The sequence below is a fragment of the Mauremys reevesii genome, linkage group 1 (assembly GCF_016161935.1).
Source record: "Mauremys reevesii isolate NIE-2019 linkage group 1, ASM1616193v1, whole genome shotgun sequence".
In the NCBI taxonomy this organism is placed as follows: Eukaryota; Metazoa; Chordata; order Testudines; family Geoemydidae; genus Mauremys; species Mauremys reevesii.
The window spans coordinates 354,943,753-354,961,481 of NC_052623.1; the positions used below are offsets into that span (position 1 = coordinate 354,943,753).

At 45.2% G+C, this 17,729-nt stretch overlaps 1 protein-coding gene across 2 annotated transcripts; it reads right to left on the reverse strand.

Moving 5' to 3' along the window:
• Positions 1-11,909: 11,909 nt before the first annotated feature.
• SMKR1 (small lysine rich protein 1) lies at positions 11,910-17,165 on the reverse strand. 2 transcript variants are annotated; one of them, XM_039520563.1, is made up of 3 exons: positions 17,029-17,165; positions 15,821-15,882; positions 11,910-12,386 (listed from the first exon to the last, which is right to left on the reverse strand). In XM_039520563.1, the coding sequence occupies exons 2-3, from the start codon at positions 15,821-15,823 to the stop codon at positions 12,183-12,185; spliced, it is 207 nt and encodes a 68-aa protein (XP_039376497.1). In that variant the 5' UTR covers positions 15,824-15,882; positions 17,029-17,165; the 3' UTR covers positions 11,910-12,182. The 2 variants fall into 2 exon arrangements, with proteins under 2 accessions (XP_039376497.1, XP_039376498.1); XM_039520564.1 differs by lacking the exon at positions 17,029-17,165 and adding an exon at positions 16,599-16,617.
• Between the last annotated feature and the right edge of the window lie 564 nt (positions 17,166-17,729).

Sequence of the window (17,729 nt, forward strand, 5' to 3'; positions counted from 1 at the left end):
GGTACTGGACTCTGGAGACAGAGCTGCCCACTGCACCGACTCTGCCCTTCTAGACAAGGGCACCGAGTAGGCACGGTGAGGGGAAGATTGGAAGCTGGAGGAACCCCCAAGGGTTCCAAAATGGCCACTGATAACGGGGCTGAACACCACTGGCCTGGCCACATTCCCATGGCGGTTCCCATTGAAGCGTCGTGGTGGTAGGCTGGGAGAGAGGATCTAAGAGGAGACCAGCGGGTCCCGTTTCCAGCTTGTGAGACATAAGATTCCACTTCCAAGTCATAGTCATAAAATAAAAGAGACTCCCTGCCTCAAACAGCTTGTAATCTAAATAGGGATAAAGACAGGAGAGGGGCATATACAACATAAATGAGGGGGAGGAGTCAAAAGTAATAAACGTGGGTACACTATCAGCTCTGCAGTAGAAGTGGGGCTTCAGAATGAACTTGAAGGAGGACAGGATAGTGAATGCGCAAATTTGTTTGGGAACTTTGTTCCACACATAAGGGTCAGCATAAAAGTGTTTGTGAGGAAAATGGATAAGTGAACAGAAAAGGCTGCCATCAGCGGTGAAGCAAAGATCATGGGTCATGATGTGCTGAGACAAGGTCTTATCTGTCACTCATCCTATAAACACGTGTAGATGGAATCTGGACATGAAGTGAACATGGACGTGACAGCATAAGGAAATTCCAAATTTGCAATCTGCAGACGAAAATATCTATGGTAATGATCTTAAATTTATATAACACATTTTGTCTCTAATGGTCCTTGGAGCTTAGTTGGATTAAAAAAACAATTAGGCGCAGTTAGACTGGACAGAGTAAAATCTATAAAGAATATAAACCCTATTGCTTCAGAACATGTCTTCCAATAACTGCTTTGGAGTCAGAAAGAAACTTTCTCCATAGGCATGTCAGTGCATAAATATCCATTGTGAGAGCTTTTACAACTTTATCTGAAGCATCTGGTACTGACCACTAGACCACTGGTCCCATCCAGTATGGTAATTTCTATGTTCCTGTGATCTCAGAGCACTTTATAACCCAATATACAGACTATACACTAACTGAAATGCTGCTGTGTCTGGAATGAAACACAGCAACTTTTCAACAGCACACAGCAATACTAAATAACCAGTTAGGCCAGAAAATGAAGCCTATACTACAGCCAAGCGAAACCACAGGTGCATTTTAAGTATGCAAAATGAACTTGACTGAAGATATGTCTTCATTGCAGAGTTAATCTGAGTGCTGGGCACGTGAGTCTTAGCACCCAGTTAGCCTAGCTGAGATGTGAGTATTCTGCACAGTCCTACGTGAGTTGCTACATCCACACTGGGGCGGCAGTCACTCGTGTGCGGTACTAAGATTTCTGGGGTCACATCCCATAGTTCTTAACTCTGTACAGCTTTCAGTGTATGGTGAGAGAATTTGTCTGTCCTTCCAAGGCTCCTGTGTGGAAGTGGGCTTAGCCTACCAGCTCAGTAAAGTAAATCACTTCTGGCTTGGCCTGCTTTAGATGTTTCTCTGTGGCTTCCATTCCAGCCAGTCGCAGGGCATGGATCCAACTCAGGACAATGAGCTGTTCCAAATGTTGGCATTATTGCAACTCTCGTTTCAGAACCAGGAGGTAGAAACAAGGCATGAGAAATGGTGGAGGGTATTTTGACAGTTGCGTGTCATCCTGAGAAGATGGCAGTGTGGCTTGCTAAGGAGATCACGCAGGTTGCATGCAGACATGGAGCAATGGAAACGATGGATGCACATTTTAATAGCTGTGAAGTCCCCGTTTGCCGACCAGTGGTTCTGGAGCAGGGCTACAAGCTCAGAGTGGTGGTACTACATCATCATTCAGACCTGAGATGACCAGCAATGGAGATGCTGTGCAGTATACAATACATGTGAAGAGAAGAGGGCGTATGTTGGTCAAGAATGAGTTCATGCCTGGGCTGGCTTACAGGACTGGTATAAGCAGTCAGAAAGTGCCCTTCTGATAACTGGGTTGGATCCCGGTGAGTGAGGGTGGAAATAGATGCCTTGTATTTCCACATCCTTGGTTTGGAGGGGAAAATTGGGAGAAGGGATGATGTGAGCACAACGTTAGGGTGTGGTATCAGTTTACCACTTCTATGTATTAATCAGAGATTGTATTGCAATCTTTGCATTGAAGTGCCTGGCTCTCTGTATTGTTGTAACATCTATCCACACCTTGGTGTCAGTCTCTGGCCGGCTGGCAGGATAATTTATACTATCTCCTCTGTTCCAGTGGTGTGGAAGCACAGGAGAAGTGTAGAAATGTTGCCAGTTGTGCAGGCTGTGTGCAAGGTGGGGTTTAAAAGTTGAACCAGTGACTTCCAATGCAGAAAAAGGGAGGAGGGTAGATGGCATGAAAATATTGCTCAGGGGGAACTGGAGAACTACCAGCACAAAGTTAATTAGCCTACAGCCACAGTGCAAAATGAATGAGTTACCAGCATGAGTGTAAGCAGCACATGGGGTTTAGTCTAGAGACCTAGACAGACCAGCCAGCCTGGGCTGACAATACACCAAAATTGGGTGAGAAGTTTTTTATGTGTGGATGAGAGCTAAATTGGGACAACACCTGAATAAGAGCCAAGGTCAGCTCTGCAGTGAGGACATAACCATGCCCAAAATTTGAATCTGATTAGGTCACTGTTAAGAGCTTAGCATCTGCCATGGAATTTTAATGATTACAAATGGGCAGGGATTTGGTGGTAAATCTCATCCAACAGAAAACAGCATCAGAAGGTTGACTCCCACCTCCAACCAGTCCAACATGTCAACTTCCATCACCCACTTGTTTCAGAGACGCACCTTCGTGCTTTCTCCCATACTGCCCCCCATACTTGGGAAAAGCTCCCCATGAACATCTGCCAAAGTAAATCATTATCCTCCTTCAAAACCCTCCTTACAACTCTCCTTTGCCAGGAGGCCCACAAAAACTTGACAACGGTTGTGCTGCTGTCGTGCTAAAACCACTCCTGATCATGCTGACCTATACTGTCTCATTGTTTCCTTGGACTCCCCCCATCAATTTACTTGTATCCATCTGTCGTCTCTTGTCTTCTATTTAGATTGTAAGCTCGTTGGGGCAGGGTCTGTATTTTGGGTCTGTGTTTATACAACATCTAACACAATGGAGGTCTGGGTCTGTGTTTATCAGGGCCGGCTCCAGACCCCAGCGCGCCAAGCGTGCACTTGGGGCGGCATCCCAGCGGGAGGGCGGCAGGCGGCTCCGGCGGACCTCCCGCAGGCATGCCTGCGGCAGGCCTGCTGGGACCGCAGATCCGGTGGACCTCCCATAGACGTGCCTGTGGAGGGGCTGCTGGTCTCGCGGCTCCAGTGGAGCATCTGCAGGCATGCCTGCGGGAGGTCCACCGGAGCCGCGGGACCAGCGACCGCTAGAGCGCCCCCCCGCGGCGCGCTGCTGTGCTTGGGGCGGCGGAAATCCTAGAGCCGCCCCTGGTGTTTATACAACATCTAACACAATGGAAGTCTGGTCCACGACTGGGGCTCCTGGGTGCTACAATAATACAAACAAATAATAACAGAATAGCACCTCTTAACACTGCACTGGGTCATTGGCTCAGTGACGATGAGTCAAGGAAGGGGTATCGCTGTCAACCTGCTGACCCACCAATACCCCATACACTAAGGCCTTGTCCGCATTAGATTTTTGGGGAGAAATTTCCCATCATCGCACTATTATCATTGCAATTCCTCTGGTGGCAGCAGTGGCAGGCGCGCCACTATAGACAGAGTACCAGCATTTACTGACATTGTCAGCACTGTGTTGTCAAGACCAGCTCTATACCGGTGCTCCCGCCAGTGAAACGGCAATGGGGGGAGGTTTCTAAACAAAACAAAAAAAGTCCACTGTAGCCATAACCAAAAGTATTCCTTAGTCATCTCCCATGCACACGCTGAACAAGCATGACGTTGCTTATCTTAGGAGAACAGATGGGATGACAACAAAGTTCCTATTACAGTGCTGTACTTATATGGGGGTTGATCTTTGATGTGTTGGAAACAAGTGGGCCATATAGAGCAGTGCAGTGGAAGGAACATTCATAGCTGCAATTATGCTACAAGTCCATTTCCTACAAAATGGCCCATCTGTCTCCTTAAATGTAAGATAACTGCTGCCTGATGGCATTACTTAGCTGGCTACATTTTTAACCACTTTGAGGTGGAATTCCAGACTCTCAGAATCTTGTGCATTATGGAAAGCAAATTGATAAAACGTTTAAAAAAAACCCACTGTCTTACAGATATATATGGGAAAAGCACATAAGATATTATAGCCAGTATGCCACAATCAAGTGAACAAAAATTATCACATAAAGAAGTAAACAAGCAATTCTGAACATGTATGTTACAGAAGGAAAGTCTTAAACTGTTGCCTGACTTTTTCCTTCTCTCTCTTTAAGAGAGGGAAAATATTCTTGCATCTATTTCTTTGTTTAGATCTTTGCAACAGTGATTAGTCTGTAATGGACTATAAAGTAGATTTGCATGACTCATAAAGTGCTGGGCTGTTTTTCATTACTCCAGGGAGAATGTTGATAGTGCAGTTGGATTGTAAGTAGCATGATTCTAGGAATTATCTTTGACTCGGTTCCTGATGCCACAGTGCTTAGATCAGGGGTGGCCAACCTGAGCCTGAGAAGGAGCCAGAATTTAACAATGTACATTGCCAAAGAGCCACAGTAATACATCAGTAGCCTCCGCATCAGCAACCCTGCCCCCGCTCCCAGAGCCTCCCACCCACCGGCAGCCCCGCCAATCAGTGCCTCCCCCTTCCTCCCGATCAGCTGTTTTGTGGCGTGCAGGAGGCTCTGCAGGGAGGAGTGTGGGCACAGCCGGCTCAGGGGAGGGGGCGGGAAGGGGTGGAGTGGGGGAAGGGCCTGTGGCAGAGCCAGGGGTTGAGCAGTGAGCACCCCCCAGCACATTGGAAAGTTGGCGCCTGTAGCTCCGGCCCCGGAGTCGGCGTCTATACAAGGAGCCGCATATTAACTTCTGAAGAGCCGCATGTGGCTCCGGAGCCACAGGTTGGCCACCCTTGGCTTAGATAGATGGATTAGACAGAAACTGTTCCTTTGCTTGGGGATCTGTAAGAAGCTGAATTCATTTAAGGCTCTGCATTAACCACAGCTAGAACAGCTCACTGTCAGGAAGTTTTTCTTGATCTTAGTCTGAATATTTCCTCTCTCAAATTTAATTCTTTAGTCCTAGTTCTTCCTCCTTGAACTGCCCTAGATAAATATTTGCTTAGTTTATGTGTTGCTTCACCAAGCTCTATCTATTTAGCCCTTAACTTTTCCTCATAATTCAATTCCTCCAGACTGCTAATTATTTTTAATTTCTCTGATTTATCTCCAACTTGTCAATATCTTTCTGGTGGAGACATGTCCAACTGATTGCACTATTTCAGGTGTAGTTGTACCAGAGCCATGTCAAGAGGGTTTTACAGCACTACCTCTCTGTTTTGTGATATGATATTTCTGGGCATGCAGCCCGGAATTATCTTTTTTTTATAGTCTCTCCTTGGAGGGTGAGAGTGCCATATGGAGGTAGTGCACCCTGAGCATGGAATAGAGATGGTTTGTGAACCCCAGGGTGAGCAAGGCCCATAGGGTTAGGAAGGATGTGAGTGGAGGGGAGTTCTTTCTGGGGTTATTTTTTTAGAACTGGATTTGGGATTCAGGGATGATGGCCTCTGTTGCCAGCCCTGGAGGGTCTTATTTGGGTGCCTGTCTGTGTCATCAGCTGCATCCCTTCAAAATGGCCAAGAGGGTTGAACCATACTGCTTTGTTTGGTGGTATAAAGGCCTGATGTGGGGAATCACAGTTGTGAGGGCTTGGAGTCCTTGATCCCTGGTCAGCAGAAGATCAGGCAGGAAAAGACTTTGTAGAAGGTAAAAACCTGGAACAAAACACCTAGTTTGGGGCAGGACCCACCTTTTTGTTCTGTGTTCGTACAGCACTTATCATAATGGGGTTCTGGTCCATAACTGGGATTCTTAAGCACGACAGTAATAGAGATAATAAACAATGTCATGGTGGCAGTGGTTTCACCTGTTATTTTGCAGTGCCACGGAATCTAATCACCAAAAACAGTCAAGGCTTCAGTTCGGCCCCTTAGGAGCCTGCCCCTTCTGCATGACAGTTACTTGTCAAAACAGAATCTGTTAATAACTAATTACTTTTTTCTGCCGACACAATATATAGAAACAGAAAGTGATAATGCTGGATGGATATAATCAATCTCCTCTGCACCATCTCCTCTGGCAAGATGGTAGTTTCAGCAACATTTGTACAGTGACATCTCTATAAGAGCCCACTCGTTATTATTTATATAGTGCCAACAGTGGGCCAAACGTCTTACAGTATAAAAGCAAAGTCCAAGTCACAAAGCGCATATAACAAAAATAGGTCATGGGCAGATGAAAAATAGGTTGCAATGAAAAGGAGATGAGCAATGCAGTTCGTTACAGTTCATGGTAGGTCTGCGATTTTAATTTATTCATTTTTAAAAAGTTGTATCAATTTTTAAAAAATACCAGCACTGTTAACCCTCCCTTGTGGGGTGAACTGATTTATGGACTTCATGGAAGATGTGTGTTTCTGTAACTCTTCTATCCTTCTTTCTTAAAAGACCACTCCAATGTTTCCACAGGCGCACTGAGGGCAGTTCTGCTCTGCCTTCATTTAAACTTCATCAGTTTTGATCCATCTTTATTATGCAACCACGCTTCCTTAAGTGGTCACTGAAGACTAGCTTCACGGTATGACATTTATGATTTGCTTTCCTTCGTTTTTATTCCGCACAATTTCAACCTAAATTGCGTACAGGGGAAAGCAATTTTTTCCTATCTGGTATAGACATCTGAATGTGCTACAGCATGGTACATGATACTTATCTCTTATTAGCAAGGATAGGGGAGGATATGATAGTGATAGTCTATACAATCATGAATGGTGTGGGGAAAGTGAATAAGGAAGTATTGCATACTTCCACAAGTTGAGTGTGTGTTGTGCGAAGAACTCATTGCCAGGGGATGTTGTGGCGGCTGAAAGTATAACTGGGTTAAAAAAAGAATTAGATCAGTTCATGGAAGATAGTTCCATAAATAGCTATTAACAAAGATGGACAGAGACACAAGCCTATGCTCTAGCTGTCCCTAATCCTTGACTTCCAGAAGCTGGGAGTAGATGACAGGGAAGGGATCATTTGATATATTGCCCTGTTCTGTTCATTCCATCTGAAGCATCTGTTATGGTCACTTTCAGAAGACAGAATAGTCGGCTAGATGGACCATTGGTCTGACCCAGTATGGCTAGTCTCATGTTCTTAACAATCAGAATGGTTGAGTTTACCACTGTAGTGGAATGATAAGCTCAAAAAGATATAGTTTCTTTCCTCTCTGGCTTTTGGAATGTAGATGACCTACAAAAGGGAGAAAATTTGATTTTTTTTTTAATTTAAAAAGGAAAACCTGCAAGAGATGGGCCTCTTACAAGAAATTAGGTTGGATGATTCTATTATGACTGAAGAACTAGTGAAATGTTAACAATACAAGAACCAACAAAATTGAGAAGGGACGGTATCTTTAGTCAAACTGCTGAAAACTTTTTTTTTTGTTAATTTATTTTTGTTGACACCTACTTAACTTCAATGTCTCATCAGCCTTTTTGACAAAAGGGGCAAATATATTGAATCTTTTGTTAAAAGCTTTTTTATTATGGAATTAGTGCTCGCAAACATCCAAGAGGACCTCCAACAAAACCAAAGAACAACAAACTTGACATTTCTAATGTAGAAAATAAGGAGAAAAAATATTTAAACACATACAACTTTGAAGGCCTTCTTCATCCAATATCAAGAAGCAATAAGGGTTACAAGCCCAAAAATCCTTTCCAGGTTACCTTTAAAGACATTATCACAGAGACTTAGTTTTTTATATGAAAAATGTGTGATAGAAAACTTGAATAGAAATAAGAGTACGGAGGAGGGAATGCTTGGGGCATGAAACTTTCTGCTGCCAAGTGTGGTGGATTGTGCCTTCTGCTTAAACGCATTTTTGCCAATATGTAGCCTCCACTCACACGTGCACTGGATAACCACATTCATGTGCTCCCTGACACACACCACCCAAGGACATGCAGGTGAGAGGCCAATGTATTTTTCACAGCATGGTTTTGACATTGAACTTCTTACAGGAAATGCTGATCTTACTCACTCTGAGAACAGCACACGGTGCATGACAACTGCTAAGCAACAGATAGCAGAAGGGAGGAAATACTGTTAATGCTGTAACAAATGCGTGGCCACCTAGGACATAACATTTTTAACTGTGCTACACACCAACCCTTCAGAACTTCTCAGTTCCTGAACCACCCACTTCCATTGTAACAATTTGTTCCCTTGCACGAGTATAACATGTAAGCAGCAGCTACACCTAAGAAAGATTGAGGCGCGACAGACTTTATTGATGCTTTTTATTTTTTAGAAGCGGAGCCTGAGGGGAATCACGTTTCTCCCAAGCTCCGACTGCTACTTATTGTGATAACTGAATGTGTAAAACCATCTGCTGTAGAGTCATCTGGTAGTGACTGAGGGTATATCTATGCTACAAGCGCTGCAGTGGTACAGCTAAATTGACCTATATTTTAGGTGTAGAACAGGCCTGAGACTGCACTAATGTCACCGATCATTTGAGCTAAAGAACAATCTCCACTAGCATTTAGCAGAATGCACAATGACACCGTTTGCAAAAGAAGTCAAATTACTACAAGAGGAAAAACAAGGAAATGTGACAGGTAAGGACCCCTTATCTTCTACCATATATTGTAAGGCTTTATGTAAGGCTTTCCAAACATAAGAAATTAATAGCAACTTTTCAGATATATTTGAGGGCCAAAGCTTTAACGTCTGCACTTCACCAGCCCCCATGTGGAGTCCTAGGCCTCATCATGCAGAAATTAAGAGGACTTTTTTTTTCATATTTAAGCCTAGAGCTGAAATGTGTCTTGTAAAGCCAATATTCAGTCTGTTACAGATATGTTAAGACTGGATTTACATAGGAACATAGACCACCGGTCCAGTCTGGTCTGGCTATCTAGTCCAGTATCCTGTTTCTGACAGTAACCAGTACTAGCTGCTTCAGAGGAAGTTGCAAGAAATCTTGCATTAGGCAGTTATAGAATAACCTGCCTTTAGGGAAGTTATTTTCCTAAATTCATTGGTAAGAGACTGACTTGTACAACAAAGTAGGAGGTTTTCTCTCTCTTCCAAGCTCTTGGTGTTTTTTAAAGTCCTTGCTAATGCAACTAAGGGATTTTTTTTTAATCCATGTAAAATAACCAAATGTTTTGTTAAGTAATTTGAAAGTGCACAGAAGTCACACCACACTGTTCCTTTGCCCCAGTAACTGAAAGATGGTAATTCTCTCCCCCGGAGAATCCACCGAACTGATACACTTCTGTGAGGATAGTGGGTCAATGAAGGAGCTGTACGTGCTGGCCCTGCTGCACGTTCTATGGAGCACTCAGGAGATCAGGCAGAGAGCAGGCCCTGAGATGGGAAGGCTCACCACACAAGGAGACAAATCTGAGTCTCTCAGTGGACTGGCAGAAGCTACTTGGGTCTCCAGTTTTTGAAGTCAAACCTCCCTAGCTGAGAGTAATTGGAGAAGCTTTAGATTTACCGACAGATCTGAATGAATTGCTAGTGATGAGCTTTTGGGCCCAACAGTGAGTGAGGAAGCTTTAGGAGTTGTCTGCTAGGTGTGTTGCTCTGCTGGATACGAAGCCTTCCCCTTCAGGCCTGAAACCGGGTGAGGACCTTTTCAATTTGCCTGACAGACTTGCTTGCTACCTCTCAGGCTTAGGCAATGCCTCCTCAGAAGCTGCATAGCAGCCAGCACAATAGTTGCTTTGCTTTTTGGTAATTTTCTCTTTCCTCCATTTTTTAAAAGGAAATTTTCTCCTCCAGCCCCACCTGCCGTGACTGTCAGCAAGAACAAATGGCATAAAAGGAAGGAGAGGCCCTGGCTACTTCTAATTTAGTGACAGTAGAAATAGAGCTTGGTTCATTCTGTTTCAAGAGATATATAGACCCCTTTCACTTGAGCTACAGGTGAAAGTGTTAGCAACATAGGCCACGACATACAGCTAAGTAGTTTTAATTGTAATATGTTCATGAACAATCTACAAACCAAGATTTAACACACTTTGAATAATTAATAGATTTAAGAAAATGTCACAGAAAGAGGCTACGTTCATGGAAATAATTATTTACCCAGCTCTGTTGGGCAGTGTCCCTTGAAAATAAGCAGAAAATGCTGGAGACACTAAGTCTTAGAGGACAGCTGGCAAAGCACAAATACGTTCCAGTGCCTGGATGCACAATTTTTTCTGGATTCTGGGACGGAACTTCACACCCGCTCTGCATCCAGGCTTATCATTCATCCAACAGCTTTATTTGGGTATCAGATTGCATCACTTTTCCCCAAGTCTCTTTCACCCCTTCTGTAAATTGATCCTGTACACCTGTCTGACAAATCATCCAAAAACTGGTTCAAGCTCTGGTGTAGCTTGGGATGTACTATGCATATAGGGCAGACTGTTGCTCTCTCTCTTTGGAGCCACATTATGGAGGGGAAAGAATAGTCATAGCTGTACGGTGGAACCTGAGACATCCTGCTGGATGATGGGGGTGGGGGTGGTGGAATGTGATTCTATGGTGAGAACATGCCATTGTGGGTGGGAGGGTGGCATGCTGGGCAGTATAGCAGACAGGTCAAGTTCAGTTATAGCTGTGCAACACCACTAGAGTAGCAGGTCTGCACTAGTGTAAAGGGTGGACGTATTTGGCCCTCTAAGCAGAGAGACAGAACTATGAACTTCCCAAATGAGACCGGTGCATAGAGCAAAATCTCCATCTTGCAAGGCCACAGCAGGGCTTACCAGGCATTTAATAAGAAGAAGGGTCAAGTTATTATTGGTTCTAAGTTGCTCTTCCAAAGTCCGTAACACACTTTACCTAGAACTCAGAAAGGCGTCAAATTCTTCCTTACTTCAAGGACAGTCAGAAATTGCTTTCAGCCCGACTCTTCAGGGGCTATTCAGACAACGATGCCAAACCCCTGGCAGAAACCAGCTGGAAGTTTCCTGCTCATGTTATGCCACATGGGGTGGAGCACAAGCTTTCATGCTGGCAATAACTTGAGCATCCTAGGAAATCAGGATGTCTACCTCTTTTATTGTAGCCCTGGCTCATTGCAGATTCTCCTCCTCTCCTTTTTGAGGACACTTCTATCCACTCATCCCCTTACTTACTCCAACACATACATCAGTTCTTAACACATTCCCTATTGCCCCCACCCTCCGAGCTGGCAACGCATAAGAACTTGGGATAGTTAAGAAAAACATTTCATACCAAATCCTGGGCCTTGTAGCTGGGAGTGGATGGGATAACATTTGCTTGAACCAGCCCTGTGATAAATATGTGCTATGGGCACACAAACTTTGCCCAACAGATGACTGGTTAGCAGTTTGCCAGGCGCCCAAGGACTGCATTTAATCGTATAAAATGGAACTGATTGTAGCCACTCTAATCTTTAACACGAAGCTTGTGGCCTTCAGCCAGGATGCTCGGATTGAGAGAGATCACTGCATGCTGGGCCACGAAGTCTCCATAGGCTGCATCTTATGAGACTGCACTTTGGCAACCCTTGGTTTAGCAATGGCAGACACACCAGCTTTGGTGTGCACTGGCTTTCAGGGACTACATTAGATTTATAAGAACAGGCGTAGCAGCAGGAGCTATCAGTACAAAATGAATCTCTCCACCCCCATCCCCACCCCGCACATCATTAGAATTGCTCACGGAGGCACAATGTTTTATTTGCTGCCAGAATTAGCAGGCTAACAGCCATGGTTAATATTACACTGGCACAGTAAGCATCTTAAATTAACATTTACTACCTTATGCTCGAATCATAACAAGAGTGTCTTAGTACTGGCCTTCACAGTGATTATGGCAAACCATAGGAGTTAAAAACCTGAGTGATCACTTTGCTTTCAATCCTTAACAAGGGTTCTCCTTTTCGCGGTGAAGCTTGATGCATCATGGGTCCCTTGCCTTCCATTCGATTACTACTTTCCTTTCTTCCCTTTCTTTTTGGGGGAGTCAGGCCAGTTAAAGCCACGGAACTCCAGGCAGGCAGCAGCATTGTGAGAAATGTAGTAGGCATTGAGCATGGCAGCTGGGCTAAGGATATCCACTTCACTCACGGGCTTCTTTGTTTTCTTCCTGGAGCCTTTGGATTTACTGCGTTTGGATTTGCCACCTTTACCTCCCTGTAAAAGCAGAACAGCAACAAAACACCCAGGGATTGCAAATAGATCTGGATCATGACTGTGTCAGTGCCATCTACAAGAACTCAGAGCACCTCACTCCTACACTGCAATACTACTTTGCTCATCCAGTACTGGGGTCCCACATAAAGCTATATTGCTGCACCAAAATCGTGATCTGCAGCACCCCCAGTGATGTTAGTCCAGGGTCTCTTGACCACAGACTACTATCCTGGGTGTGGATTTTGTTATATGGACTAATGGCCATGACATAGTAGGACAAACCTCCCAACTCAATATCTACTCTATGGACCAGGTTAGATTGTGAAAAGGTCACCAGAAAAGAAAGGCTGCATAGATATTTTTGCTAAAACTGGTGGATTAAAGTGAGCAATTTAACCAGTCAATTAGTGCTCCAAACTGTGTTTATATCTAGTTAAAAACTATATCTGCACAGGCTGAAAGTTGTTAGACCATACAGAACAGGTGGTTACTCAGAGCTTCTTGAATGAATGCACTAAACTGTCATTCTGAAGCACATAAAATGTATGTTGTATCACCATCCTCTACCCTTTGTCTGTTTGTCTTGAGATTGTAAACCAGGATGGTACAGCACCCAACCAGGGCCTTTGGCTGCTCCTATAATATAAATATGTACTACTACTGCTTCTAATAGCAAAAACATAACTACCCGCCTTAGCGAATACATCTATACCAAGCAAGTATCTATTTAATACTCACCGAGAGCCTGATCGAAACCCCGCTGAAGTCAATGGAAAGACTCCAATCAAATTGAATGGGTTTGGCTCAGGCCCTTAGCTCCCACAATGCTGCCACAGAGGACAGATTCTCTGCATATGGTCATTTTGAACATTTAAAGATATAGTCAAGAATCTGTAGAAAAAACATGCAGGAAATATGGAAACACCTCAAGATGAGCAAATGCGACGAGGATAAGGAAGTGTGATGTTTAGGGCTACAGCACAGGTGCAGAGAACTGAATGATGAGCTAGTTTCAAGAGGAAAGGTATTCAAGAATACCTACACTTCCTAAGTGATTAAAGGCTCTTGGACTTTGGCCTCATGCCAAACAGCACATCCACTGCACATTGGGTAGCCTGGTGTTACTGCCTACCTAGCGATGTGTTATTTAGGTAATTTCACATGAACTTCTGAATGACTGGATTGATGTGTTCTTCACAAGAAATCCATCAGTTGATGCACAAGAGACACAAATGACTGTGATACAGTTAGAAATGTTATGAACAACATCATCGCTTCAGGAGACAACTTTATCACTATGGGAACAGGAGTGCATGTACCACGTTTTTACAGCGTAAACCGTGAGAAGTACCTCCATGGCTCAGTACACGTCAGCAGAAGAGAGACATAAATGGAAACTCAGTAACACAGTCCTGGAACATGACCCATCTAAATTAATCCACAGATAAATATGAAGGACCATGTATGGTCAAAATAAGAGGAACTGCTATTCAAGTGAAACACAGAGCCAAACTGCAGCATCCTCAGAAAGAGAAAACCAATCCCCCCCATGAAGGAAAATGCAGAGCACAAGCTGTAGGGTAGTGGTTCTCAAACTTTTGTACTGGTGACCCCTTTCACACAGCAAGCCTCTGAGTGCAACCCCCCCCTTATAAATTAGAAACACTTTTTACATATTTAACACCATTATAAATGCTGGAGGCAAAGCGGGGTTTGGGGCAGAGGCTGACAGGTCGCGACCCCCCATGTAATAATTTTGTGACCCTCTGAGGGGTCCCAACCACCAGTTTGAGAACCCTTGCTGTAGGGAATGAAGGTTTAGGATACAACACTACCTGTCACGTGGAAAGCAAACTGTTTGCAATCAGACATCTATTAGCATAAATGACAAACTTTCATATAAGTAGTAATTGCACAGCTATAATTTGCTGAATACTCATTGTAATGGAACATGTGTGGTTTATGACGTAAGTGCACTGTTTACATAGATAGATTTTTAAGCAAGCCTCCTGAATTACACTCCCATACATTTGCGCCCTGAAAACTGATGCACTGGCAAATTTTTGAAGTGCAATTACCTTCCTGCTGGAAGTTTGTCCCATAGTATTAAAGTGTGCACAGCATTTTGTGATCTTTCAGAATGAAAGACACTATATTTAAGTGCAAGTTGTTATGGGGCCACACAGTTATTCAGGAGATGGCAATTGTCTCCCCACTATTGCCCTCCTTCGTTGTGAGAGATGCCTCTAACTTCCCGCTTCTCTGCTTGCCCACAATCATTATCAGCAGTGAAGTACTTTCATTATTTCTGATGAGCTCTAGGTCCCCGTTTCCTGTCTCTCCATTAAACTGCAGAACAGGAAGCTGAAATCTGCATATTCTGCTGACATGTTGCAACATAACCTAGAGGATTCCAACCTAAGGATCTCTCATAAACTTCTCAAGCATCCAAGGGCTGCATCTCACTTGTATGGCATTGAACAGATTGTGGCCCTCCCTCATCTCACAGAGGTATAGCTCAGACAGTTCACAGATCCAAACAAGATCTAAGTAGCTATTCTATTCCAGTTCTTATTCCGTGCCCAGCACCACAGTATTTTGGCACCTTCCGAAGATGTTGGACATTTCTACTCTTGTGGAAAGTGCAATGGAATCTTTATTGACCCCAAGTGGTCAGAATTTTCATGTTATGAAGCATGTGTAATACTTTACTGCCTACTTATAAATATGGCAAAGCAGAATCTGGTGCATCCAAACATACAACTTAAAATGTAAGTTAGGTAGGTCAGCTTGTGTTCATCAGCCTTGAAAATGAGCCTTTCAGCTTCATAATACAGTAGAACCTCAATGTAATGATCACTGGTCTTATAAATGACTAGTTATATGAACCATTTTTATCCCTTGATCAATAAGGTACACAGGTATTTACTTGAGTAAGGAGCACAGGTCAGGTGCACTCACAGCAAGGGTGTACTGACCTTCCTTACACACTGCTCAAAGTGCCTTAGCAACATAACAAAAGTGCTGTTAATGAAGAACATGTTGACATCCTTTCTCATTCTGATGTCTTCAGGCACTGGAAATCCCTTAGCAGTGGTTTGATGGACAAGAAGAAAACGATGCAGTGTAACTTGGTGGCAAAGAAGCAGTTCTTTTAAAGAGAAATTAGCTATTTATTTAACCAGTGACTACAGGGACATCACAGCACAATATGTTCATACAATACTGTATGAAGTAGTGAAATCCATCTGCAAGATTGTAACAGGAATATTGGATATGTTTATTACCATTCATTATGTACACTATCACTGAACATTAGTAAGCTAGTTTATGCACCCTGTCTACTCTAATTTTGAACTCCTGTTCCCAATTAGTTTGGATTGTACTGCATAAATAAATATAGTTGTACATTAAAAAAAATTAACTTGTATTACCATGGTAAGTCCTTTTATTGACCTGAACTGATGGACTCAGCATGAAGCCCTGAAGATAGACCCTGCAATATACAAATCATGCAGAGGGTTACACACTATGCAGATATCACAGTATTGCTCTCTATTCCCCCTCATCCCTATGGCCATTTACAAAAAGGAAATGGAACAGGTAATAAAATGAAATCCCCCTCAAAAAAACTTCAGTCTTCTACAGATAACTACAGTAGGCTAGAACTCTTTTAACTGTAAGTTGCAAGAACAGATCTGTTGAATCATCTACACCAGTTGTTCATGATTCCATAGTCTGCTAAAGATTTCCTGCTTTGCTCTAAGACAAGACAGGAGTTCTCTGTTGTAAGAGACCATCTGAATATCAGAAGTGCAATGAGTTAAGAAAGAGGGTGAGGGAAGAGACTTAAATTGCAGCTCACTGTGTTACACAGATAGCAAACTGGAAAAGAACCTAGTGGTGGTAGATGTGCAATAGTTCTGGTAAATTACTACAGTTTATGGTTAACAGCCCTTCCCCTTAATAATCAACTTCAGTTCCAAAATTGCATTTGCGATTGGAGAGGGAAGGAAACATTCTCTCTCCGGTATTTCTTAAGCTCCTATCAGTATCGCACTGCAACTTCACTGTTGCAAAGCAGGGAAAGAAGAAACAGGAGAATTCGATCGCCAAGGAAACTTTCTCACACGCGATCACCGTCGTGTCCAAGGAAGTTAAGCAGCACTGTCTGGAACAGGTTATCACTGGAGGATTTAAAACCAGGCTAACCTCCAGGCAGGGGTGGTCGAGGTGTATTGAATCTTGCCGGAGCTCAGCAGGGACGGACCAGATGCCCTCTTGAGGACCCTTCCTGCCCTACACTTCTGTGATTTATTTTCTCCCTGCAGAAAGGCGAGTGAGGGCCGCCTGCAGTGCTGTCTAGCCAGGCCTCGCACGCCTTCCCCAGCCGGGACCGCCCCCTCACAAGCCCAGAGCCGCACAGGGGAAACGGCAGCTTCCACCTTACACCCAAGCCCCAAACCAGGCCTGTAACCGCGTAGCCCCCAGGAGCACCGCACCGTGGCAGAGCCCGCTGAGCAACCCGAGCGATGGTGCGCGCCTGGCCGGGCGCAGGGCTGCACCCCCCATGGGCAGGGCACACGCTTCCCCCGCCCAACCGGAGCCACCCATCGCCCCCCCGCCCCCCGTGCAAACACACCGCCTCTCCTGCACGGGCTGCGGCCCGGCGCGCGTGGCAGCACCGCCTGCCGGACCCGGGGGCGGCTCGCGCTCCCCGCCGGGGCCAGGCGAGGCAGCCAGTGGGCGGGGCCTCCTCCGAGGAGTGGGCGGGGCCTCACCTTTGTTTACGCCTCTCACGTCCCGTTACCAAGGAGCGGGCTCGGCGCGGTCAGACCCCGCCCCCGCCCGCCTGCGCCGTCGCCGCGTCTCCAGTCCGCAGAGGGCGGGAAAGGGCGGGAAAGCGCTGCCGGGGAGGGGGCGGGTGTCGCCCTCAATATTGGAGAATCTGTCAGGAAACAGCGCAAGGGCCCGAGCAGCTTCCGCCCCCCACACACCTCCCCAAAGCTCAAGGGGCCGAGCAGCCTCCCCCACCACACACACACCCAAAGCGCTAGGGGCCGACCAGCCTCCCCCCCCCACACCTCCCCAAAGCGCTAGGGGCCAAGCAGCCTCCCCCCCCACACACACACCCAAAGCACTGGGGCCGAGCAGCCTCCCCCCCACACACACCCAAAGCGCTAGGGGCCGACCAGCCTCCCCCCACACACCTCCCCAAAGCGCTAGGGGCCGACCAGCCTCCCCCCAACCAACACACCCAGAGCACTGGGGCCGAGCAGCCTCCCCCCCACACACACCCAAAGCGCTAAGGGCCGACCAGCCTCCCCCCCGACACACACACAC